At 50.1% G+C, this 25623-nt stretch overlaps 1 protein-coding gene across 1 annotated transcript in view; it reads right to left on the bottom strand.

The window, feature by feature from the left end:
- Window positions 1–25623, bottom strand: part of LOC106731291 (uncharacterized) — a 97968-nt gene that overhangs the window by 29238 nt on the left and 43107 nt on the right. Inside the window, 2 exon segments of the mRNA XM_075904271.1 lie at window positions 14457–16184; window positions 19373–19486. Coding sequence (XP_075760386.1) covers window positions 14457–16184; window positions 19373–19486 — 1842 coding nt within the window.

Raw genomic sequence — 25623 nt, 5'->3', positions numbered from 1 at the left:
TGCAATGTGGGGTCTGGACGGGAGGGAAGGTGCCGGAGCAGGCTGGGGTGGGAGAGATGAGCAAGAAAGGGGATGCAGGAGTCGGGGTGCGGGGTCTGGGTGATGGAGGGCACTTACCTGGCACAGCTTCCCAGAGACATATATGGCTCCATGTCCCTTGCTGCTCCCAGGCACAGCCACCTGCTGCTCCCATTGGCCACAATTATGGCCAATCTGAGCAGCGGGGAAAAAGCCTCCAGGTAGCACCTTGCTTCAGCAACCGGGGGGAGGGGAAAGAGGAGCGGCAGTGACCAGAGCCACTTCCTCCCCCTGCCAGGCAGAGCCTGTAGGTCAGAGCTGGCTCTAGATTGCTTGACCCTGGCCTGCAAGGCTCGGGGCTCCGTCCCCCACAGCATGGAGCTGGCACTGGTGCTCCAGCCCTGTGGAGGGAGCCACAAAGGAGCTGAGGAGCTGGAGCACCAGCGTGGTCTCTCCAAAGCTCTGCGGGAGAGGCCCGGAGCCTCGGGGGCCAGATCCAGGCAAGCCGGGGGCATCATCCACAAACTCCACAAGCGAATTCTCTATGCCACCATCCAAACCATTGGAGAAGCCATTGAACAAAACCAGTCCCAAAACTGATCCCTGTAGAGCCCCACCAATCATGCCCGCCTAGCACGACTGCAAACTATTCACAACCACTCTCTGGGAATGGCCATCCAACCAGCCATGCACCCTCTCCACAGGAGCATTTCCCCAGTTTATCAACAAGACGGCCACGTAGGACCGCATCAAATAACCTACCAAAGTCCAGGTGCACCAGGCTCACCACTTTCCTGCCCCTGCCCCATCCACAAGGCCTGCCATCCTATCAAAGAAAACCCACCAGACTGGCCTGACAATCCGCTCTCTACAAATTCATGCTGACCTCCACCCACTGCCAGGGTTCCCTCTAAGATTTTCCACGCATGAGCAAAGTGAATTTTGTCTTGTGCTCCAGTATTGAGTCCATGTGCACTTGTTGGAATGTGGGCCACTGTGGCACCCAAGTTATTAATAAATCTATAATATATAAAGGAGAATGTTTGTATGTTTGTGTGCTCATAACTTGGACACTATAAGAGCTACCGCAACCAAACTTTGCATGGGAGAACCTTTCCTGCAGGAGAAGGTTTTAAGGTCCTGTGGGAGGGAAGAGATGAGAGACTGACGCCTCTCCCTGGGGCTGCATGGAGCTTGGCAGTGTGGGGAGAAGCGGCGGGGACAGTCACTCACTAAGGCCGGCAGAGGGACAAGGAAGCAGAGGGCAGGCTCAAGGGCAGGCATCAGGCGCACAGCTCCCTTCCCCCTCCCTCCCCTCAGGCTCCTCAACTCACCTATATCAACTTTCCCGAGCAACGCTGGGTAACTCCAGCTAGTATCTTACAAACCTCTCCCTTTCCCCTCTGCTGTCATGTCTCCCATCCTCCACTTGCCCCATCTGCTCCCCAGTGCTGCTGCCCCCCACCCCTCACCCTCCTCTGCTGTCCTGGCTCTTGCCCTTCTCACTGCCCTCAGCCCTTTGGGGATCTGCCCCCCTCTCCTGCACCAGCCCTTCTCTGCCCTGTGTCCACTCCCCTTCTAGCCCCACTCTGATCATGTGTAGCTACCTCTCCCTGTCCCTTCCTGTATCACCTCCCTCTACCCACCTGCCCTGCCTCTCTCCTCTGGTGCCCATCCCTCCCCTCCAATGTCTGCCCTTCTTCTTCACCCCACAATCCCCTGGCACCTGCACCTTCCCTTACCTGTGCACCTTCCTGATGCCCCCCTTCCCTCACTGCCCCTGCCCACTTGATGCCCACCTCCTCACCACTCTCTGCCCCAGTTCTCCTCATGCCCCTCTGTGCCCTCACACGGCTTGCTCAACCCTCAACTCCTGGCACCCACTCCTCCCCTCTCCTCTTCCTTCCTCTTGCCCACATTGCCCCTCCCCTTCCCTCCCCTCTTCTCTCCCAGTATCACCCTGTCCCCTTCCTTCTACCACCCCCACTGACACCTTCCCCTCTCCTGCCCTTTCCCTCATTGTCTCTTTTTGGCATTTGTCTCTCCTCTACCTTGCCCCTTGGTGCCTGCCCTGGTCCCTTCCTCTCCCCTAGTTCTCCCTCTGCCCCTTCCCTAACTTTCTACCTTCAATGTGGAAAGCAGTCTGCCAGGGCTGGAGCTGGGGCTGGGGTCATGGTCCTGGCCCCAGAAACCCCTGCAGCCCCAGCCACTCCCTGGGCACGACTGCATGCTGGGATTGGAGCAGAGGCCACCCACAATGCTATTTTTAGTACCTCGGTTCCGGTCCCTGTGTGTGGCCTGGCTACAGCTGGAGTAAAGTGGCAGCTGTACGAGGCCCGTTCCAGCTGGGGCAGCCTCACCGGAAGAGCCTCACCGGAAGAGCCTCACCTCATGTGCCCCTGCTTCAGGTGGAGCAAAAGGGTAGCCACCCACCACCAGGAACCCACCAGGTCACCAACTGCTGCCACCACTCACCTTCCATTCTAGCAAGAAGGGAATGCTGCTGCACGGCTCTTAAAATGACGTGGGCGAACCTAACATTTTTAGCGTGCAGCCATGCAGCTTAGAGGGAACACTGCCCAACACCCCCATCATCTTCCAGATGTTTGCAGACAGATTCCCCAACCACTTGTTCCATCAACTCTCCTGGCACAAAAAAAAAGCTGATTGGTCTGCAGTCCCCCAGGTCCTCCTCACCTGCCTCACCATAGATGGACACCACATCTACCCACCTGTAGTCCCCCAGAATTTCCTTGTCTTCCCTGGCCCTTCAAAGATGATAGCCAATGGCTCAGCTGCTTCCCCAATTAGCTCCCCAGATACTCCAGGATGCACCCTATCAGGGCCTAGTAACTTGAAGACATCCAACCTTTCCAAGTAACCTCCAACCTGTTTCCCTCCCATTCCAAGCTCTGAACCCATCCCAGCCCCATCAATATTCACTGTGTTAGGCATCCAGTTTCCACCAACCTATATAAGTCAGTATGTTTAAACTGAAAATTCTCAATAGCTATTTGAAATAAGTTGGTTTATTATTTAGAGCTTTATTAATTTCAAATATTTTGTAGTGTCTAGAAGAGGACTGGGTAGTACAAGACATACATTTGTGAGAGAAAGCTGGGACGGGTAGTGTGTTTGGATTCACCATGCAGTGCAGTAGGACGCTACATTATAGTATTTTAAACAGACAATATTACAGGGGAGCAGAGGCCTCAAAATATTCCCCCTTTTCACCAATTGTGTGATGTGAATAACATCTTAGCCTCTCATGAACAGGAGGAATGAACAGTTCAATTAGCAAGTCATTAATCATGTCATTCACTCCTAGCCATCTTGGCTAGTAGTCATTGATGGACCTATGCTACATAAACTTATCTAATTCTTTTCTGAATCCAGTAGCTCAGATAACTTTCAGGGTTACAAATTAATTCTGATTATCATGTAATCAGACTCTTATTCTGCAATAAACTTCATTTATGCCATTTTTACTGGTAACATATTTGAAGGCTGCACAATCTTTTCATGTGTTAGTTTTCTCTTAATCCCCCTTTCGACCAAGTGAGCGTTGTGTAAAGGCTCTATACAAATAAAAGGGCCTTCTGTTTCTGAGAGCTCATTTATCTTTGGGCTTTCTGTCATAAGTATTGGCGGAAGGAATTTCAAATATGTTCTCATGGGGAAAAAATCATTTGTATTCTATTTTTACAATTTGTAAGCTTTCAAAGTAGCAGGGAGTGGTGAAGCAATGCAAATTCATGACAAACAAACAAAACTGAGAGACTAAACCAGGGGTTGGCAACCTTTCCAAAGTGGTGTGCCACTTGCTCGGAGCTGTACTGCTCTCCCAAGAGGGTGGGTAGGGGCTCTCTCCACCACAAACCCCATGGACCAACTGGGTCAATGCAAACCTTTTCACAGACCACCAGTTGCTAATGGAAACTCAGCGTTAATTACATAATTATGCCTGAGCCATTTTGCCAGTACTGTAGCTGGGGAGAATGGTTTAATTTAATTAAACTGATTAAGCATTTTAACTTTCTCATGTTAGTTTATCAAACTTCATTTTAAATACAGTAAAATATTAATTTATGTCCAACATTAAAGGTTTCAATGTTTGCTTTATTTATGGCAGGGGAAGGGAACCTTTTTTGGGTTGGGGCTACTGAGCCACAGAAAAATCAGTTGGGGACCACACAAGTGAGAAGCAAAAAAACTCCTCCAAAACCCCCAGCCCTCACTGATGTGGCCCCAACTGAGATACCTCACTCTTCTGGCACTCCAGCCTCACGGGGCAAGTGGAAGGGACAGGGAGGATTGAGATTCAGGGCTTCCCATAGGCAACATTTACTTTTCTGGGGTTCTGGAATTGTTGGGATTTTGTGGACCCCCTTAGTCTCTGAGTGGGGACAAAAATGAAGGGTTCAGTGTGCAGGACTGGGCTGCCAGTGAGTGGGATAGGGATCAGGGTGCAGGATCTGGGTGGGAGGTGGAGTGCAGAAGGGAGTGAGGGTGTGAGATCTGGGTGGGAGGTGGGATGCAGAAGGGGGTGAAGGTGTGACGTCAGGGTGGGAGGTGGGGTGCAGAAGCAGGCTGGGAGTAAGGTGTCCATCCAGGAGGAAGGGTGTAAGAGCAAGGGAGGGTGCAGAGTGTGGCCAGGAGGGAAGCTGCAGGAGTAAGCTGGGCGTGTGGGGTCTTGGCAGAGCGACAGGAGGTGAGTAAGGGGGGATTGGAGTATGGGGGTCTGGGGACGAGCATGGGTGCTTACCTGGCTTCATGCCCTGTTACTTCCATTGGCAGTATCTTCTCATGCAGGCTGAGCGCCAGGCTCTTGGCCAGCTCCTGCAGCTCCTCGGGCTGCAGGTGGGCCAGCCTCCAGTGACTCAGCCATATGGCCAGCGCAAGCCAGCATGTACCCCCCGGCACAGGCAGAGGTCTTGCTCTGGCTGTGGCAGCTTGGCCAGCTGTAGATCTCAGCCACCAGCTTGAAGTTGCCATTGTGAAAGGCCTCCTTTGCCTTCTGAAGCATCTCGGCACAGGGCCCCATTTTCGGCTCCAGGCCTCCCGCTCCATTCACTGGCAGATCCAAGGTGTGGAAGTTTGGGAGTGGCTCCGCTGGGTTTTACCTTGGAGTTTCCTTGCCCCACTCCGGCAGCAGCAGCCGCTGTACCAACAAGCAGCCTGGAGGAGGCTGCAGTGCACCCAGACCAAGGACCCCCCACGCCAGAGGCAGTCCCGTAGGGGGAGGGATGGGGTTGTGCAGCACGCAGTTGTGGGGAAGTGGGTGGCAGAGTGGACGGAAAATGCACTTCACTGGAAGCTGGCCCAGCTGCCCACAGCAAAGTTCCAATGGAACTGCCTACGCGCTCTGCAAGGGGGTGAGGAGTAGGCTGCTGCGTCATGCGAGGAGCAATGGTAGTGCACCGAGCCGTTTCTCAGTCGCTTCTTCCGCGAGTAGTGAAATGTCCAGTGGGGCTTTCCGGGACGTATGGTCGGCTTAGATCCGGCAGGAAGGCTTGTGTGCCAGTGAAAAATTGCTTATGGCACGTGCCCTAGGTTGCCAACCCCTGGACTAAACCACAGAATCAGGACTCAACATTAACCAATCCCACAATCTGAACCTAGGAGTATGAAATTTATTCCCTCATTGGTCACCATCACTTGCACAGCATGGAATTACTGCTTCTCCAAAACAGCCAGACTGGGATCTGTAGGGAAGGACTGTCCTCTGAAGGCACCAACTGCTTCTTTCTTTGGCTCATAAAACCTTGGATCCAAATAGTATCCCCACATCTAACCACAGCTTCATTTGTGCCATAAGAATTGCCAGTGAAGTAGGCTGTAATGTTAGCTTTCCATCTCTGGAGTAAAAATTAACCACTGGGTGCCTATTATTTCTACTTCAGCTCTAGTCTAATCCTTGGCCACTGTCAAGGCAACTTTCATTGGAGTAGACTCCTTTAACACATCACAGAAAATCACAGTAGTCACAGAGTGAAGAATAGCTTCCCCCACCAAGCCTGCCCAAGTTTGTTTGTTTAATCTGGTGACACAGATATGGGTCTGGATAAGAATCTGTGTCAGGTATCCTATTAAAAATAGAGCCATTGCTACAACTCTCTCACACTCACATTGGATTTTATTTTGTACACATTTGCAGCATCTACAAGATGTAAATGCAACAAAAATGCCACTTCATTTTCTCCCTCTCTGCATAGGTGGGAATTGTGCTCTGAAATAATATGCAATGCGCGTGTGGTTAGGAAAGAGTTATTTAAAAATAACCTAAAGTCAAGCCTGGACCACAACTGTCTTGCAACCCAAACGTGTGGGCATTTTGCACAGTTCTGAGTAGGGATGTAATAGTATAGTCAATTTAACTGATAAGCAAATGCTTACCAGTTTATGCTATATAGGCTACATGCATTTCCCTCCCTCCCTTGCCAGTACATATTTTACCAGGCTGGCTAGCAGCCTGGCCCAGTCCCAGCTTGCACCAGGTCTGGGACCTACTCCTGCTGCAGCTCAGGATTTAAAGTGTATTAGGTGCTGAGCAGACAGGCAGCTCAGCTCAGCCCTGGCTTGCCCTGGGTATGGAACCTACCCCAGCTGCAACTCTGCATTTAAAGTGTATTAACAGCCAGGCTGCAGGCAGGCAGCGTGCCAAGTGTGGGAGCTCAACCCCACCCCCAGACAGGGGCTGCTGCCACCCCATGCTGCTGCCTCTCTATCAGAGGCAGCAACATGTGGAAACAGACAGCAGGTCTGTAAGGGAAGCTGGTTTTTAAACTGGCTCCTCTTGTGGACAAACTCCTGTCTGGCACGCCATGCTGCTCTCTCTGACCCAGAGGCAGTAGTGCTGAGTAGCAGGGGACTCCTCAAGAGTGCAACCGGAGTGCACTGGCTGCCAGCCCCACCCCGGGGACCACAGAACTGTCGAGTAATTGATAAGAATTCTTGAGAATAGTTGAGTATCTGATAAGTATTCAATTAACCGTCAACATCCCTATTTCTGAGTCACTTACTGTGGAACTTTGTCCGTGGATCATATTGATCCACACTATAACAACAGTGTTGTTCAATACTGTTCCTTTAGTTTGATGTGCAATTTTAAAAATGCTGCTTTTCTGGTAGCACATTAAACAGCTTTGAATATTTGCTCCTGATGACTTAGCTGCTTTTGAACTTCCTCCATGTCATAATGTAGGAGTGGAAAAAAGACACACACACAAAGAGATTATTGCTTTTGTAAATAGCCATGTGTCTCAAAGACCATCAAAAATATAAACCTCATCCTATCATACAAAACTAATATCCAGTTATGTTATTAAATGACCTCAGGAAAGAGGAAAAACTCAACACAAAAGAGAATCAGACAGTTTCGGTAACATTTGAAATGAAATTCCAGATCATCTTACACCTCATGATGCCAATTTAGAACAGATTTTCCTATTGTTCTTCCTCTGATCCATTCAAACCTTCTTCCCTCAGCACCACTTCATTATTATTCAGTCACACTAGTTCCAAAAGTTTTAGCATTATCAGAATGGGGAAAAGCAGCCAAACTTCCCATATGGAAACAATCCCAGCTTAGCTGGAAAAATCTTAAAAGCAATTTCCCAATAAGCAGAAATAGGAATTGAAGCACAGAAAGTTTAATTTGTTTGGTATCCTTTCAAATCCACCCCCTGTAGATCTGTGACACTCATTTCTGGCCCCAGTGAGTGTAATTGAGGATCAAAGCATGATACTTAAACACAGAGCATGAAGAATACTGCTCATGTGACACTGGAGTTGGAGGAATTGAATATGAGGAGAAGCTATTATGGTTCACTCAGAAGCCAGTGCTGTTGGAGTGACAGGAGATCCACGATGGTGACTGGAAAGGAATCGCTCTGATTCACACCATTTCCTTTGGACACAACAGACGATAAAATTATTCTTTTTTCCCTACCTTTCCATTATATCTCACTATATTCCAAAGAAATAAAACTACCCGCTCACTATTCAGCACAACCACATGCAATGAGAGTACCATTGAGAATGAGAATCGCATCTCAAACAGCAAACCTGCTACCTAACATTCATTTTGCAGTATGATGTTCAGGGTTTATCCAGACTAAGAAGAATGATGGAGATTAGGTCAGTACAAGGGGAAAGCTAACTATAAGCACTGCACCTGGACTATATCTGCCCTGAAAAAACAGCTGTGTTTTTACACTAAGCTAGCTAAATTGAGCACCTTAGGCCATGACTTCATTGGAGACCTACGGCGGTATAGCTGTACTGATGCCACCAGGGAGTGTAAGACAGCAGATCCCAACCTCCGCTCCACGGCCCAAACTGGCTGGATGCTGGGCCATGGAACACTGCCAGGCCATGCCCATGGGCAGCACGTGGCCCTGTGGGCAGGCAGGTGGGGATATGAAGGAGGCAGAGTGGAGCCTCTGAGACCCAGTGTTCTCTGTCTCCTGCGAGCAACATCAATCAGGCAGCCGCAGTGCTCCTGTCAGCACTTAGGGTACGTCTAGACTACGTGCCTCTGTCGCCAGAGGCATGTAGATTAGGCTACAGGCACAGGAAAACGAAGCGGCGATTTAAATAAATCGCCGCTTCATTTAAATTTACATGGCTGCCGCGCTGAGCCAATAAACAGCTGATCAGCTGTTTGTCAGCTCAGCGCGGTAGTCTGGATGCGCGGGTGTCGACATCAAAGGTATTTGTCGACCACCCAGGTAAACCTCATTCCAGGAGGCATACCCGGGTGGTCGACAAATGCCTTTGATGTTGACACCCGCGTGTCCAGACTACCGCGCTGAGCCGACAAACAGCTGATCAGCTGTTTGTCGGCTCAGCGAGGCAGCCATGTAAATTTAAATGAAGCAGCGATTACTTAAATCGCCGCTTCATTTTCCTATGCCTGGTAGCCTAATCTACATGCCTCTGGCGACAGAGGCATGTAGTCTAGACGTACCCTTACACACCAAAATTCAAATAAGTGGAAGGGCGTGGGGGGGTGGGTGGTGGCCAGCAGGATTCTAGAACCCGGGTTCAACCATCTGCCCAGCTTGCCTACCTCTGCTTCTTGCGCCTGCAGCCAACACCACCCAACTGGGCTTGGCAGGTGAGAGGCCATGGACTTAGGGTTTTTCTCTGGTGGGGAGAGGAGAGGGCTCAGTGGCCACACTATGGAGAGGGGCACCATGAGGAACAGGCATCCCTCTCCCAGCAAGGACCTCATGAGATTACTGGGGGCCCCTTTCGTTGTGGGCAGTCTCCTTCCCTCAGTGCCGCAAGAAGGGCCTTGTTCAGTAGTGCAGGTGGGTCTGGGCTAATACCAGTGTGGGCGCAAAGGGCCCTGAATGCCTCACAAGCCTTCCCAACACCCTCATAACATGGGGTTGGGAGGAAAAGGCAATTGGTCAATTTAACCTAGTCACTGGATTATAGTACCCTCAGGTCTGCATCTTTCCCCAACCACTGCCTTTGCAAGACCCTGTTCTTACTAAAGTTTCCCTTTTTCAGGGTGACACGAACCACAAAGGGCAACCAATGTGCCCAGCTTTACAAAGATACACCGTGAAAGTCGCTATAAACAAATGACAAGTGGAGGAGTCAATCATTAGAAACAGATCAATCTGATTAGCTTCTATTATGAGGTAACTGGCTCTATGGATATACGAAAGTCAGTGGATGTGATATACCTTGACTTTAGCAAAGCTTTTGATATGGTCTCCCACAATATTCTTGCCAGCCAGTTAAGGGCATATGGATTGGGTAAATGGACTGTAAGATGGATAGAAAGCAGGCTAGACTGTCGGGCCCAACAGGTAGTGATCAATGGCTTGATATCAGGTTGGCGGTCAGTTTCTAGCAGAGTGCCCCAAGGATCGGTTCTAGGACCGGTTTTGTTTAACATCATTATTAATGACCTGGATGAGGGGATGGATTGCACCCTCAGCAAGTTTGCAGATGACACTAAGCTAGGGGGAAAGGTAGACACACTGGAGGGCAGGGATAGGGTCCAGAGTTACCTGGACAGATTAGAGGATTGGGCCAAAAGAAGTCTCATGAGGTTCAACAACTTGGGACGGAAGAACCCCAACCATTGTTACAGGCTGGAGACCGAATGGCTAAGTAGCAGTTCTGCAGAAAAGGACCTGGGGATTACAGTGGATGAGAAGCTGGATATAAGTCAACAGTGTGCCCTTGTAGCCAAGAAGGCGAATGGCATATTAGGGCGCATTAGGAGGAGCACTGCCAGCAGAGCCAGAGAAGTGATTATTCCCCTTTATTCAGCTCTAGTGAAGCCACATCTGGAGTATTGTGTCCAGTTCTGGGCCCCCCACTATAGAAAATATGTGGACGCATTGGAGAGGGTCCAGTGGAGGGTGACCAAAATGATTAGTGGGCTAGAGAGCGTGACCTATGAGGAGAGACTGAGGGATTTCGTTTGTTTAGTCTGCAGAAGAGAAGAGTGAGGGGGGATTTGATAGCAGCCTTCAACTTCCTGAAGGAAAGTTCCAAAGAGGATGGAGAGAGGCTGTTCTCAGCAGTGATGGATGGCAGAACAAGGAACAATGGTCTCGTTACAGTGGGAAAGGTCTATGTTGGATATTAGGAAAAACTATTTCACTAGGGCTACGTCTAGACTGGCATGATTTTCCACAAATGCTTTTAACGGAAAAGTTTTTCCGTTAAAAGCATTTTCGGAAAAGAGCATCTAGATTGGCACGGACGTTTTTCCGCAAAAGCACTTTTTGTGAAAGTTAAGACAAAAGCAGACTGTGAGAAGCTTCAAAAAGATCTCACAAAACTAGGTGATTGGACAACAAAACGGCAAATAAAATGTAATGTTAGTAAGTATAAAGCAATGCACATTGGAAAAAATAATCCCAACTATACATAGAAAATGATGGGGACTAATTTAGCTATAACTACTCAAGAGAGAGATCTTGGAGTCACTGTGGATAGTTCTCTGAAAACATCCATTCAATGTGCAGCAGGGTCAGAAAAGCAAATAATGTTAGGAATCATTTAAAAGGGGATAGAGAATAAGATACAAAATATCCCATTACCTCTACATAAAACCATGGCACACCCACATCTTGAATACTGTGTACAGATGTGGTCACCTCATCTCAAAAAAATATTGGTATTGGAAAAGGTTAAAAAAAGGGCAACAAATATGATTAGATGTTTGGAACGGATCCTATATGAAGAGAGATTAAAAAGACTGGGACTTTTCAGCTTAGAAAAGAGGAAACTATGGGAGGAAATGACAGAGGTCTATAAAAGCATGAGTGGTGTGGAAAAAGTGAATAAGGGAAAGTTTTTTACTTGCTCCCATAACATAAGAACTAGGGGTCACCAAACAAAATTAATAGGTAGCAGGTTTAAAACAAACAAAAGGAAACTTTTCTTCACACAGTGCACGTTTGGGCTGTGGAATGGGTGACAGGAGAAGGATCACTTGATGATCCCCTGTTCTGTTCTCTCCCTCTGGGGCATCTGGCATTGACCACTGTTGGCAGACAGGATACTGGGCTAGATGGACCTTTCATCTTTCCCGGTACAGTCATTCTTATGTAGGTATACCAAAAAGAGAGACATTTCTCTCTAATCCCAGTTTGGGTGATCTGAAAGTCACATTTCTAAAATTAGCAAACATTATTAGGATTTTCTTGTAAATTTAACCATTGTAAATGCTGATGAGCCTGAGTTATCCTACATTTTTGCTATTAAGTTTTCAATTATTTTAATACAATTTTAAGACTAAGATATAAAGTCACATTTTCCTCTGGATACAGATAATATTCCACAAGCTATTCCAACAGCACTGCCCTTTAAACTTTCTCCCTCTCTTTTCTTCAAAATACTTCAGTCTTGTCTTTTTCCTGCCCTACCGCTAGACTTGTAATTTTTTACTTAATGAGAGACCTGTTTTAGTCCACAGTACAATCCCTATTTGACCATCATGTGGCATACTGAATAAGTTCATGTAATCAAGGGAATCTTGTATCCCAACCCTGGTCCTGAGCCACTGCACAGCAGACAGCTTCAGTTCCAGCAGCCACTACGTGGCGGGCAGCTGCTGCTGCTGAAGCTAGCTGTTTGTGGTGTCTCTGGGGGCCAGGGCACATATTTTGGCAGACTGGTATCATTTTATTTGCACATTTACATATCTGTTATTTGCATAATGAATATGTAAATATGCAAATAAAATAATACCGGTTGACCAATATAAGTGGCAGTGTAGACATGGCTTAATTTAATGTACAAGTCTAGTTAAGAAAAAGCACGAGTTTTTATCTCCTTGAAGCTAGTTGAGGTTAACCCTCTCTCTTCCATTTAGGACTGATGGACATCTCTGCCACGGGGGACACACTCCCATAACTCATAAAACAAGTAGGGTATGTCTACACTACAGCGCTAATTCGAACTAACTTAGTTCGAATTAGTTAATTCGAACTAAGCTAATTCAAATTAGCGCATCTAGACTTAAAAACTAGTTCGAATTAGCATTTTGCTAATTTGAACTAGCATGTCCTCACTGAGTGGACCCTGAACCGAGGTTAAGGATGGCCGGAAGCAGTGCCGGCAGGGCATCAGAGGAGGACGTAGAGCGTGGAGCTGCTGTCTCAGGCTAGCCGAGAGCTGTGCTTAAAGGGTCCCGACCCCCACCCCAGACAGACAGTTCTCAGGGGTTCCCCGCTTGCAAAGCAGTCCTGGCTTGGAGTGCCCTGAGTGCCCACACTCGGCACATCACAGCACTCGGCCATCAGACCGGCTGCACTTGCCGCAGGCTGCCATCTGGGTGGGAGTGTCAATCGAGGGGCTTCAGGAGAGCTTCCACCCCGAGGAACCCGCAGAGCCAGCCCAGTACTTCCCATCGGGGGCGCGTACCCCATTCTTCCCTCACCTCCTTCCACTTACCCCTCCCTAGCCCCCCTTCCTGATGTACAAAATAAAAGACACGTGTGTTCAAAAATAGAAACTCTCTTTATTTAACAAAACTTGGGGAGACTGGGAAAAGGAGGTGGGACAGGGGAGGGCAACTACAATATCAGGGGTTTGGAACAGGTCCCATATGAAGAGAGGCGAAAGAGACTGGGACTTTTCAGCTTAGAAAAGAGGACACTGAGGGGGGATATGATAGAAGTCTATAAAAGCATGAGTGGTGTGGAGAGGATGCATAAAGAAAAGTTCTTCATTAGTTCCCATAATAGAAGGACTAAAGGACACCAAATGAAATGAATGGGTACCAGGCTTCAAACTAACAACAGAAAGTTCTTCTTCACAAACCAAATAGTCAACCTGTGGAACTCCTTGCTGCAGGAGGCTGTGAAGGCTAGAACTAGAATAGAGTTTAAAGAGAAGTGAGATAAAGTCATGGAGGTTGGGTCCATAGAGTGCTATTAGCCAGGGGGTAGGAATGGTGTCCCTGGCCTCTGTTTGTGGAAGGCTGGAGATGGATGGCACGAGACAAATGGCTTGGTAATTGTCTTCGGTCCATCCCCTCCAGGGTACCTAGTGTGGGCTGCTGTTGACATACAGGCTACTGGGCTAGATGGACCTTTGGTCTGACCCAGTACGGCCATTCTAAGCTCAGGGCCGGGGGTCTCGGTGGACCACCTTGATTTTCATGCTAACCTGCTCCTGGGTGGCCAGGCTGGCAGCTATCCTTCCCTAGAGGGCCACTTTCCTGTGCCTAGTGCGGAGGTCGTGGATAAGGTCCACGATCTCCGCACTAGACCAGGCGGCCGCCCGCCTCTTGCGGACCTGGGCAGGCTCCCAGGAGCCGCCAGCCTGGTCCTGGGAAAAGGCAGAGGGCTGGGTGGCAGCGGGTGGCTGGCTCGAGCCGTGCCAGGTGCAGGGTCTGCTGGCTGGGTGCTGGCAGGCTTGCACCTGGCACGGGCACCGTAGCCAGACCGTGCCCCTTTAAGGGCTCCGGGGCTGGGAGGGGGGCAGAAGAGTTTCCCTGGTGGTGCCCAGAGTGGCCACCAGGGAAAGCTGGGGAGGGCTAGCCTCCCACTCGTTCGAATTAAGGGGCTACACAGCCCTTAATTCGAACTAGTTAATTCGAACTAGGCGTTAGTCCTCGTAGAATGAGGTTTACCTAGTTCGAATTAAGCGCTCCGCTAGTTCGAATTAAGTTCGAACTAGCGGTTTGCATGTGTAGCGCCTATCAAAGTTAATGCGAACTAACGTCTGTTAGTTCGCATTAACTTTGTAGTGTAGACATACCCGTAGATAGAAAGGATCACAAGACTCACTCCAGAGTAAGGTAAGCAGCAAAAGGCGGCAACTCACCCAGGGAACCTGAGACTACATTAAAGGAAATGGTGCAAAAAAACCCTTAAAGACTGCTATATGGGAATTAGCCAATGCATTAAAAAAAAACACCTTGGGGCAGCCCCACTGAACACAATTATAGTGTCACTCTCCTATATGGGTTTTCTGATGCGAGACAAGCTGTGAACTAGAACTGAAGCCTTTCCTGCACTCAGGGCATCGGTAGGGTCTTTCTCCAGTGTGGATTCTCTGGTGTATGACAAGCTCTGAGCTCCGAATGAAGCGTTTTCCGCACTCACAGCAAGCGTAGGGTCTCTCCCCGGTGTGGGTTCTCCTGTGGATGATAAGCTCAGAGCTCCGGCTGAAGCTTTTCCCGCACTCAGGACAAGCATAGGGCATCTCCCCAGTGTGGATCCTGTGATGCGTGGCAAGGTTTGAGCTCCGACTGAAGCTTTTCCCACACTCAGGGCACGTGTAAGGTCTCTCTCCAGTGTGGATTCTCTGATGTGTGATAAGGTTTGAGTGCCAACTGAAGCTCTTCCCACACTCGGGGCACATGTAGGGTGTCTCCCCCGTGTGGCTTCTCTGATGTGTGATCATCTGTGAACTATCACTGAAGCCCTTCCCACACACAGGGCATGAGTAGGGTCTCTCCCCTGTGTGGATTCTACGATGTGAGACAAGATGTGAGCTATAGCGAAAACCTTTCCCACACTCAGGGCATCGGTAGGGTCTCTCTCCAGTGTGGATTCTCTGGTGCTTACTAAGATCTGAGCTGCGAGTGAAGCCTTTCCCACATTCAAGACATATGTAGGGTCTCTCCCCTGTATGGATTCTGTGATGTCTGATAAGCTCTGAGCTCCGGCTAAAGCTCTTCCCGCATTCCAGGCAAGCGTAGGGTCTCTCCCCGGTGTGGGTTCTGTGGTGTGTGATGAGGTTTGAGCTTCGGCTGAAGCTTTTCCCACACTCAGGGCATATGTATGGTCTCTCTCCTGTGTGGGTTCGCTGATGTGTAGCAAGCTGTGAACTATGACTGAAGCTTTTCCCACACACTGGGCATGAGTAAGATCTCTCTCCTGTGTGGGTTTTCCAATGTGAGACAAGCTGTGAGTTAGAACTGAAGCTTTTCCCACACTCAGGGCATGAGTAGGGTCTCTCTCCAGTGTGGATTCTCCGATGTGAGACAAGCTGTGAGCTAGAAGTGAAGCCTTTCCCACACTCAGGGCATGGATAGGGTCTCTCTCCAGTGTGGATTCTTCGATGTGTGACAAGCTGTGAGCTATAGGTGAAGTCTTTCCCGCACTCATGGCATTGGAAGGGTCTCTCGCCAGTGTGGATTCTCTGGTGCTTATTAAGTTCTGAGCTCCGAGTAAAGCTTTTCCCACACTCACTGCAAATGTAGGGTCTCTCCCCAGTGTGCATTCTCCTGTGGATGATAAGCTCTGAGGTCCGGCTGAAGCTTTTCCCACACTCAGGGCAAGTGTAGGGTCTCTCTCCGGTGTGGATCCTGTGATGTATGATAAGGTTTGAGCTTCTGCTGAAGCCTTTCCCACACTCAGAGCATGTGTAGGGTTTCTCTCCCGTGTGGGTTCGCTGATGTATGAGAAAGACTGAATTATGTTTGAAGGTTTTCCCACAGTCAAGGCAGGTGTAGTGTGTCCCTTCTGGGCTGATTTTTTCATGTCTAATAATGTGAGAGCCACTCCTAAAGTTTTTTTCTGCTCTGTGCTGATTCTGACAGGCTTCTGTCTGTGCACCACTACAGGACACATCCCTTTTTGATCTTTCTAATACTGTGCCAGGTGGTTCTATTTGCTCAGCATCTTCTTGTTGAAGACTATTTTCCTTGTGCTCATTCACCATCCCACCAGTTGCTGAAATAAAGAGAGAAAATAGATGTAAATCACTCCCTTTGCCAGAGGAAAAAGGAAACCTCAGTGAGGGTACGTCTACACTACAACGTTAATTCGAACTTAGTTCGAATTAGTTAATTCGAACTAAGCTAATTCGAGCTAACGGATCCAGACTAAAAAACTAATTCGAATTAGCATTTTGCTAATTCGAACTAGCATGTCCACATTAAGTGGACCCTGAACCAGGCTTAAGGATGGCCGGAAGCAGTGCCGGCAGGGCATCAGAGGAGGACTTAGAGCGTGGAGATGCTGTCTCAGGCTAGCCAAGAGCTGTGCTTAAAGAGTCCCGACCCCCACCCCAGACAGACAGTTCTCAGGGGTGCCCCGCTTGCAAAGCAGTCCTGGCTTGAATTGCCTGGAGTACCCACACTGGGCACATCACAGCACTCAGCCATCAGACCGGCTGCACTTGCCGCAGGCTGCCATCTGGGGAGAGGGGGCAATTGGGGGGCTGCAGGAGAGCTTCCACCCCCAGAAGCCCGCAGAGCCAGCCCAGTCCTCCCCATCGGGGGCGCGTACCCCATTCCTCCCTCACCTCCGTCCACTTACCCTTCCCTAGCCCCTCTTCTTGATGTACAAAATAAAGGACAATTGTGTTCAAAAATGGAATCTGTCTTTATTGAACAAAACTGTGGGAGACTGGGAAAAGGAGGTGGGAGAGGGGAAGAGAGAGGGTGGGAGAGGGGAGGGCAACTAAAATGATCAGGGGTTGGGAACAGGTCCCATATGAAGAGAGGCGAAAGAGACTGGGACTTTTCAGCTTAGAAAAGAGGAGACGGAGGGGGGGACAGGATAGAATCATAGAATAATAGGACTGGAAGGGACCTCAAGAGGTCATCGAGTCCAGCCCCCCGCCCTCAAGGCAGGACCAAGCTCCGTCTACACCATCCCTGATAGATGTCTATCTAACCTGTTCTTAAATATCTCCAGAGAGGGAGATTCCACCACCTCCCTTGGCAATTTATTCCAATATTTGACCACCCTGACAGTTAGGAATTTTTTCCTAATGTCCAATCTAAACCTCCCCTGCTGCACTTTAAGCCCATTACTCCTTGTCCTGTCCTCAGAAACCAAGAGGAACAAATTTTCTCCTTCCTCCTTGTGACACCCTTTTAGATATTTGAAAACCGCTATCATGTCCCCCCTTAATCTTCTTTTTTCCAAACTAAACAAGCCCAGTTCATGAAGCCTGGCTTCATAGGTCATGTTCTCTAAACCTTTAATCATTCTTGTCGCTCTTCTCTGTACCCTTTCCAATTTCTCCACATCTTTCTTGAAATGTGGCGCCCAGAACTGGACACAGTACTCCAGCTGAGGCCTAACTAGTGCAGAGTAGAGCGACAGAATGACTTCACGAGTTTTGCTTACAACACACCTGTTGATACAACCTAGAATCATATTTGCTTTTTTTGCAACAGCATCACACTGTTGACTCATATTGAACTTGTGGTCCACTATGACCCCTAGATCCCTTTCCGCCATGCCCCTTCCTAGACAGTCGCTTCCCATCTTGTATGTATGGAACTGATTGTTCCTTCCTAAGTGGAGCACTTTGCATTTCTCTTTATTAAACCTCATCCTGTTTACCTCTGACCATTTCTCTAACTTGCTAAGGTCATTTTGAATTATGTCCCTATCCTCCAAAGAAGTTGCAACCCCACCCAGTTTGGTATCATCTGCAAACTTAATAAGCGTACTCTCTATCCCAATATCTACGTCATTGATGAAGATATTGAACAGTACGGGTCCCAAAACAGACCCTTGAGGAACTCCACTTGTTATCCCTTTCCAGCAGGATTTAGAACCGTTAACAACAACTCTCTGACTACGGTTATCCAGCCAATTATGCACCCACCTTATCATGGTCCTATCTAGAGGTCTCTAAAAGCAGGAGTTGGGTGGAGAGGGTGCATACAGAAAAGTTCATTAGTTCCCATAAAGAAGGACTAGAGGACACCAAAGGAAAGGAATGGGTAGCAGGCTTCAAACTAGTAACAGAAAGTTGTTCTTCACAAGGCAAAGAGTCAACCTGTGGAACTCCTTGCTGCAGGAGGCTGTGAAGGCTAGAACTAGAACAGAGTTTAAAGGGAAGTGAGATCAAGTCATGGAGGCTGGGTCCATGGAGTGGTATTAGCCAGGGGGTAGGAGTGGTGTCCCTGCCCAAGGGTTGTGGAAGGCTGGAGAGGGATGGCACGAGACAAATGGCTTGGTCACTGTCTTCGGTCCATCCCCTCCAGGGTCCCTAGGGTTGGCCGCTGTCGGCAGACAGGCTACTGGGCTAGATGGGCCTTTGGTCTGACTCAGGACGGCCATTGTAAGCTCAGGGCTCAGGGTCGGGGATCTCACTGGACCCCCTTGATTCTCTTGCACACCTGCTCCTGGGTGGCCACTTTCCTGTGCCTAGTGCGGAGATCGTGGACGAGGTCCACGATGTCTGCACTAGCCCAGGCGGGTGCCCGTCTCTTGCGGTCCCGGGCAAGCTCCCGGAAGCCGCCAGCCTGGTCCCGGGAAGAGGGGGAGGGCTGGGGGGCATCGGGTGGGTGGCTCGATCCGTGCCAGGTGCAGGGTCTGCTGGCTGGGTGCTGGCAGGCTTGCACCTGGCACGGGCACCGTAGCCAGACCGTGCCCCTTTAAGGGCTCTGGGGCCTGGAGGGGGGCAGAAGAGTTTCCCTGGTGTTGGCCAGAGTGGCCACCAGGGAAACCTGGGGAGGGCTAGCCTCCCACTAGTTCGAATTAAGGGGCTACACACCCCTTAATTCGAACTAGCTAGTTCGAACTAGGCTTAATCCTCGTAAAATGAGGTTTTCCTAGTTCGAACTAAGCGCTCTGTTAGTTCGAACTAACTTTGTAGTGTAGACATACCCAGAGAGAAAGAATTCAAAATAAAGAGCTGAATCTCCCCTAAACCTTTCCCCAGAAAGACAGAAGGGGACCAATTCTGGGTCTGCATCCTATCCAACAATTCAGGGGGAAGGAGGACTAGGGAGACAGCATCAGGACAGGTAGGAAGAATATTAAGTCTGCCGTGAGGACGCCACATCTCCTGAAAACAACCCTGAACTCAGAGAGCTCACAAGGAGTTTGTAGGATTTCTAAATATTTCTTTAATTCCAGGACAGACTGTGAATTGGTTTTAACTGATTTCTCACCTGTGCAGGCATTTCTCAGGATCTCTCTTTCCTCAGAGCTCTGGAGGTCTGAGACCCATGGGTCCTCCCCTCGTTCTAGCCAGGAAATTACATCCGGTTTGGGAACTGGAAACCCTGTACAAGTGACACGAAACGGGAGGTCAACAACATTTGAAGGATATTTTGTACAGCTACAGCCCTGTCCCAGCAACATGTCAGCAACACTCCAGTCACACACTGGCCACCACTAGCTTTAGTTAGTATGTGCAGGGTGGGCCCCAAACACTCGCACTATCAAATTTTTCCCAAAACTTGTGTTCTGCACTGACCAGACCTCTCCTGCACTGTTCACATATTAGAGCCGTGGTCCCCAATCCGGTGCCTGCGGGCGCCATGGCGCCCGCCGGGCTCTTTACATGCACCCGTGGAGCAATCTGGGCTGGAAGGTGCCAGCCCCAGGCGCACCGCGCGTGCTGGTGCCGACCCTGACCCCCGCCCCCGGGTGCGCCGCGCGTGCCCTGGCCCCGGCGCCGGCCCCGGCCTTGGCCCCGCCCCTGGGGGCGCCGCATGTGCCCTGGCCCCGGCGCCGGCCCCGCAGTGCTTACGGGGGGAGCGCCGGCCCCGGGCGCGCGGCACTTACCGGGGGGGGGGGCGCGCCAGCCCCGGGCGCGTGGCTATGGGGGGGGCCCCGGACCCGTGGATATGGGGGGGGGCCCGCCCCTGGGCATGCGGCTGGGGGGAGTGTCCCCGCCCCCTGGCGCCCGGCGGGCGAACGGCCACGCCCCCTGGCGCCCGACAACCTGAAAAGGTTGGGGACCACTGTATTAGAGGTCTGTTGTCCCTCTAAGGGACCAATATTCCAGAATTTGTTATTTTAACTGGAGTTACTGAATGGTTCAGTTTCTAGTGGATTTGTATTGATCTTACTATATATTTTGGAGATGTGAGGCTATCTGTCTGCTGCTCCATTTGTTCAAGAACTCCTAAACAGTAAGAGCCAAGACCACCAAATTTGCAGGCACCTTCCTCTTATCACAACGTAATGCAAGGTCAGGGTTTGGTTGTGCCAGGACAATGGGGTGTGCCTGGAATTCAGTTGTTTCTCATAAAGCAGAAAGGGAGGAGTCTAGTAAGAGGGACAATTATACTACAAAATGATCATGGTCGGGGGGGAGGGGAGAGCAGCAAGGGGCCAGAGATGGGGACTGGGACAGCTAGAACCCTATTGGGCAAGCATGGAGCAAGGGTGGATGAAGTGACAGCTATCTATTATATATTTCAGAGAGTTTGTCTGTTTGTGGGTCTGTCTGTCCCTCAAGCAGGGGACATGCACCCCTCCCCCAATGGTGCCAGCTGCAGCAGCCATGGAGAAGCGTTTCTCACCTGGCCCCAAGCTGCTCTGGTGGGAGAGGGCTGCGGTTGTCCTCTCTCCACATGGCAGCCTGTACACCGAACCCCTCATCTCCAGCCCAACCCAGAGCAATGATTTAAATGAAGAAAAACAAAATCTATTTGAATTAAGGACCCGAGCAATGTGGGATAAATCTTCTATTTACAAATAAAACATATTTAACTACAAAGAGAGAGATTTTGAGTAAAAGTATCAAGCATTAAAAAGTCAGAAATGGTTACAAGAGAAATAAAGATAACATGCTTCTAAAACTTATCACTTTGCTTGAGGTAAAATCCTTAGCATGTATTCCCAGGATTGACCAAATTATCAGGTCAGGATCTCCTCCAATATCAAAGGGTTCCTTTATCTTCTTAGGGGAAAGAAAGAGAGGGAGGATGCTGCACTTTGGAGTATTTTTGCCCCTCGTCCTTTCAATTCTACTGAGGACTGCCCCTCAAAGCAAAGTTTATTCAAACAGCAAAGAAAGCAACATGCTCCTACATCAGGGGCTGCTCAGGCCAGGCCAGCATGCTTTTGGGGAGTAGCCACCTCATAAGATTGCCAGGTGTCCGGTATTGATCTGGACAGTCTGGTATTTTCGCCTCCTGTCCGGTAAAAAAAATTCAGAAAATGACAGACACCTAAAATGTCTGATGTTTTTTCATTTTTCTTTCTGGACAGGAGGTGAAAATCCCAGGTGCTTACCTAGTTCCGCAGGGGAGCTCTCTGCTTAACTCTCCGGGTCCTTTTTTTTTTTTTTTTTTTTTCTCTCAACAACTTTGGTCTCCCCCTTTTTTTCCCCTAGTGGGTTTTTTTTTTGAGGGGGGGGGGAGGCCGAGGAGTGTTCGGTATTTTTGGTTAAACCATCTGGCAACCCTACCACCTCAACTGTCCTATGGATGAGTCCCAGGGCAGCACAGGGGATTAACTGAGGGGAGGAGCCATCTCACCGTGCTAGGCTTCACCATGGACAACAGGAGACAGTGGACTCGGAGAGGGTATTGGGACAGAGCGGACCAGGCTTTTGGGCCACGCTGGTTCCTGCTGCTGCAGTGACTATGGGGGAGGGGGCCCTACTGCTGCCCCATGCCAGGCTCCGTAATCCCCCAGCTCACATTGCTTGGGGGAGGGGTCAGAAAGGAGTGGACGCAGAGCAGGAGTGGAAAAAGGGATGGAGTGGGAGTGGAGCAGGGCAGGCAGTGGGAGGGGCTTGCCCTAAGCTTCACCACCCCCAAGGGCTGGCTTTCCCAGAGTCTCATAGTACTCAACACCCTGCTTTGGGGGACTATCAACAGACAAAGTGCCTGAGAAAACAAGAACGATTTCTCCTCTTGGAACTAGTAGCTATAACTGCTTTGTCTGTCAACCAGAACACTGTGTAGAGCCAATGTGGTTACTAAGGGGTTATGCTTGGGGGACTGAGGCTTATTAAGATGACAACGCATTGTATAAACCAGGAGCGGCCAACCCGTTCCAAACGAAGATCCACAATAGCAGTGGAGACAGCGTAAAAAGCTGGGGCAAAGTTGTTGAGCAAAAAAAAAAACCCCAAAAAACCGAACAACCTTTTTCCCAGGTCTTCACAGCCCTGCCCTTTTTTTGGGGGGGGGGGGGGGGGGAAGGGGACACAGGGCTCAACAACTTTTCCCCAGCTCTTCACGCTATCTCCACTGCAATTGTGGCTCACCAAAAAAGCACTGGGAAAGGGTGAGAGGTACAAGCTCTGTGAGGGAATTTGGGTGCAGGAGGAAGTAGAGAAGAGGATGCTGGCTCAGGGAGGGGCTTCAGGCTGGAGAGTGTTGGGATCAGGTGGAGGGTTGGGGTGCTGAGCAAGCTGCAGGAATTTGGGCTGGGATGCATGAGGGGCTCAGGACATAGATTTGTGGTGTGTGGATGGTGCAGGAATGTTGTGGCAGAAGACTGGGGCTGTGGGGGTGCAGGAGTTTGGGGATGTGAGAGGCTCAGGACAGGGAGTTCCAGTGTATGATAGGCTTAGGTTTGGGGTCTGCGTGTGTGTGTGTGAGAGAGTGCAGGAGTGTAACAATGCTGCGGCCAGATGGGGCTTAGCCCCAATTGGGGGCTTGCTGGCCAGGCTTCATTTTTAAATAAAATATTATGTCAAACACAAAATGTTTCAGTGTTATCTTTATTTATGAGAGGGGCAGGGAACCTGTTTTGAGTCAAGGATCACTGACACACAGAAAAGTCAGTCGGGGCCACACAGATGAGATGCAAAAAGACCCTCCCCTCAACCTCCCCCCAAGCCTCACTAATGTGGCCCCAACTGTGCTGGTGGGGGCAGGGGACAGGGTGCGGGGCAAGGCGCCTGGTGAGTGCTAGGGCAGGGCACTCGTGGGGGATGGGGGTCTGGCCAGGAGGATGGGACAGAGACAGCTGGGGCCAGTACGTGGGGATCCTGTGTCTCAGGAAGCGCGCTGGCTGCTCTTCCCCTCCCTCAGGCACCCCCCCTGCTCTAACCCAATCCTCCTCCTCTTCCCCAGAGCCAGGCACACACACCCCTAACCCAGAGGCAGAGCTGTCACTACAGCCACACACGTCTCCCTCCAGCCCCTGGGGCGCATGTGCTGAGCGGCCAGCCTTGAGACATGCTGGCTGGGACACTGCGTGCACCGGAATCCAATCCCCCTGCCTCCACCCCCGCCAAACTAAGTCTCGGATCTCGGAGCTGCTGCCACTGCTATAGCCACGCGTCTCCCTACAGGTGCTGGGGCACATGTGCTGAGTGGCCGGCGTGCTGTGCGCACCCCCCCAACTCCCCTCCTCCAGAGCCAAACATCTCCCCTCCCTGCTCTAACTCAGCCCCCCCCTCCCCCCCCCCCACTAACCTTATGCCCAGGACCTGGAACCGCCGCTGGCACTGCCTCCGCCACCCCCGGAGCCGCTGCCTGCGCTCAACAGCCAGCTGTTAGCACGTGCAGGCTGGGACGCTCTGTGCGACCCAACCTGCACGGCAGGATATAACGTAGTGCACTGGGGGCTGTAAGCAGAGTAGCGCGGGCCATGAGCACGCATGCAGCTCACAGCAGCCCGGCTGTGAAAGCAGCTGACCTGAGCGGTTCTGGGTTCTGTCCCGGTTCTGTCAGGAGCCGCAATATTTTCTTCACAAGCTGCATGCAGCTCGCGAGCCATGGGTTGGCCACCCCTGGTATAAACCTGTGTGTATAATTCTCTGTGCTTTAAGCAAATTATATCTGAATTTTTACTGGTACTGGTAATATCTGCCCAGCTGTGGGCCATTAAAGGTCCATGCCAACGCTTATGACAGTGGTGCTCAAGAGCCAATAAAGAACAGGGGCATATCGTGCTAGGCACTGTACAAACACAGTAGTGGACAGTTCCTGGCCTGGCAAATCTGAAGTCTAACTAGACAAAACGGACACATGGTGCAAGTTGGGACAGAACATATGAGCAGAGTGATCAATGTGGTAACACGCAATAGATACAATGAACATGGTTATATTGTGTATTTAATTTTATCAACATTACCTGTATGTGAGAGAGAGTCATCGAAACCATAAAAACTTCTGAGGCTATTATATTGAGATGGGTCAGAGGAGAGCAGCTAGTTCAATATTCAACGACAGTTGTACCAGTGTATGTGGTCTATGTACTCATGCATTCCTAGCTCACAGGGAAAGGGGAGTTTGGGATGATTACTGCCAACTCTGAAGACTGGGCATGCAGCTATCCAGCATCGGAGGCTCTGCCCCCTACAGAGAGGGGCAGTTACTAATTTTTCCTGTTTCCACAGAGTGAGAAACGAAGACAGATTTGGGGGGGGGGAGGCATAAAAGGCTGTGTATGACCTGTCTGCGGGAGGGTCTCCTTGGGCTACACACTGACATGATCTGATAGCCATGAGGGAAACTCCTAAGCAAAGACTGGAATGACTTTGGAACAGAAATGTTAGATATTGTGTAATTGAATAGTCATATAACAGCATGAAATCTTAGTGGTTAAATGACTATTCTATAGTCCCTACCTGTTGTATCAGGGGTAGCAGGTGGGAACTGGTCTGCCAGGGAAGCCAGTTTAAAACCCAGCTGATACAGAGGCAGCAGCCCCAGTCTGCAGAGGTCCAAGTTCCCTGTGGACAGAGGCTGATCTGCAGCAGCAGCCCCTGTACACAGGGGATCCAAGCTCCCCATGGATAGGGGCCGTTGCCATGAACCAGCCTTGTCCGCAATGGGCCTAGGCTTGCTCTGGACAGAGACTGCTTCATGGCAGCCTCCCCTGCCCTTCCCCCAACGCTGCTGCCTCTGATGGAGGCAGTAGCAGTGGTGGTGGGAGGGAGAGAGGTAGCACCAAGGAGGTGGTGCTGGGGGGTACCTCACTGTCTCTGACAATGTATGTTACTGACAAAACAAAGACAAACAGTCCTTAAGAAGTTTTAACTTTCTTTGAAAAACACAAAAGCTAATGAGTAGACGATCATAGGCATGCGAACCCCCTGTATAGTGACAAGGACTGATTAGTGGTTTTGCATAGCTATGTTTTAAATAAAATAATGGTGAAGCGTAGATAAGCGAAAGCCTCGTTTTAATTATATAATGGGGGTCAGACAGTGAGTTCTCTGGACGTTAAGAGCTCAAGACCAAAGGTGCCAGGACTTTCAATCTCCGCATGACCTGCAGAAGCCAGAGCCCCAGACAAGAGCGGACCTTGACTGGCCACTGGGTGATGTCCATCTGTCTTTGTTGGGAGTGGTCAGCATAAGATACTTGGTGTGTGTATTCTGTTGACTGATGCTAATAATTACTATGTAAGGCTCTTCTTCCAGACCCATAGAACCCTCAGTCCACTAGAAGGGATCTTGGCCCTGAGTTTATAGAGGAGTAAAGTTGGGCCCCTTGTCCCC

Source organism: Pelodiscus sinensis, chromosome 20 (assembly GCF_049634645.1).
Source record: "Pelodiscus sinensis isolate JC-2024 chromosome 20, ASM4963464v1, whole genome shotgun sequence".
Lineage (NCBI taxonomy): Eukaryota > Metazoa > Chordata > Testudines > Trionychidae > Pelodiscus > Pelodiscus sinensis.
The sequence above is the reverse complement of the archived record's forward strand: the minus strand, read 5'-3'. Positions and strand labels throughout refer to the sequence as shown.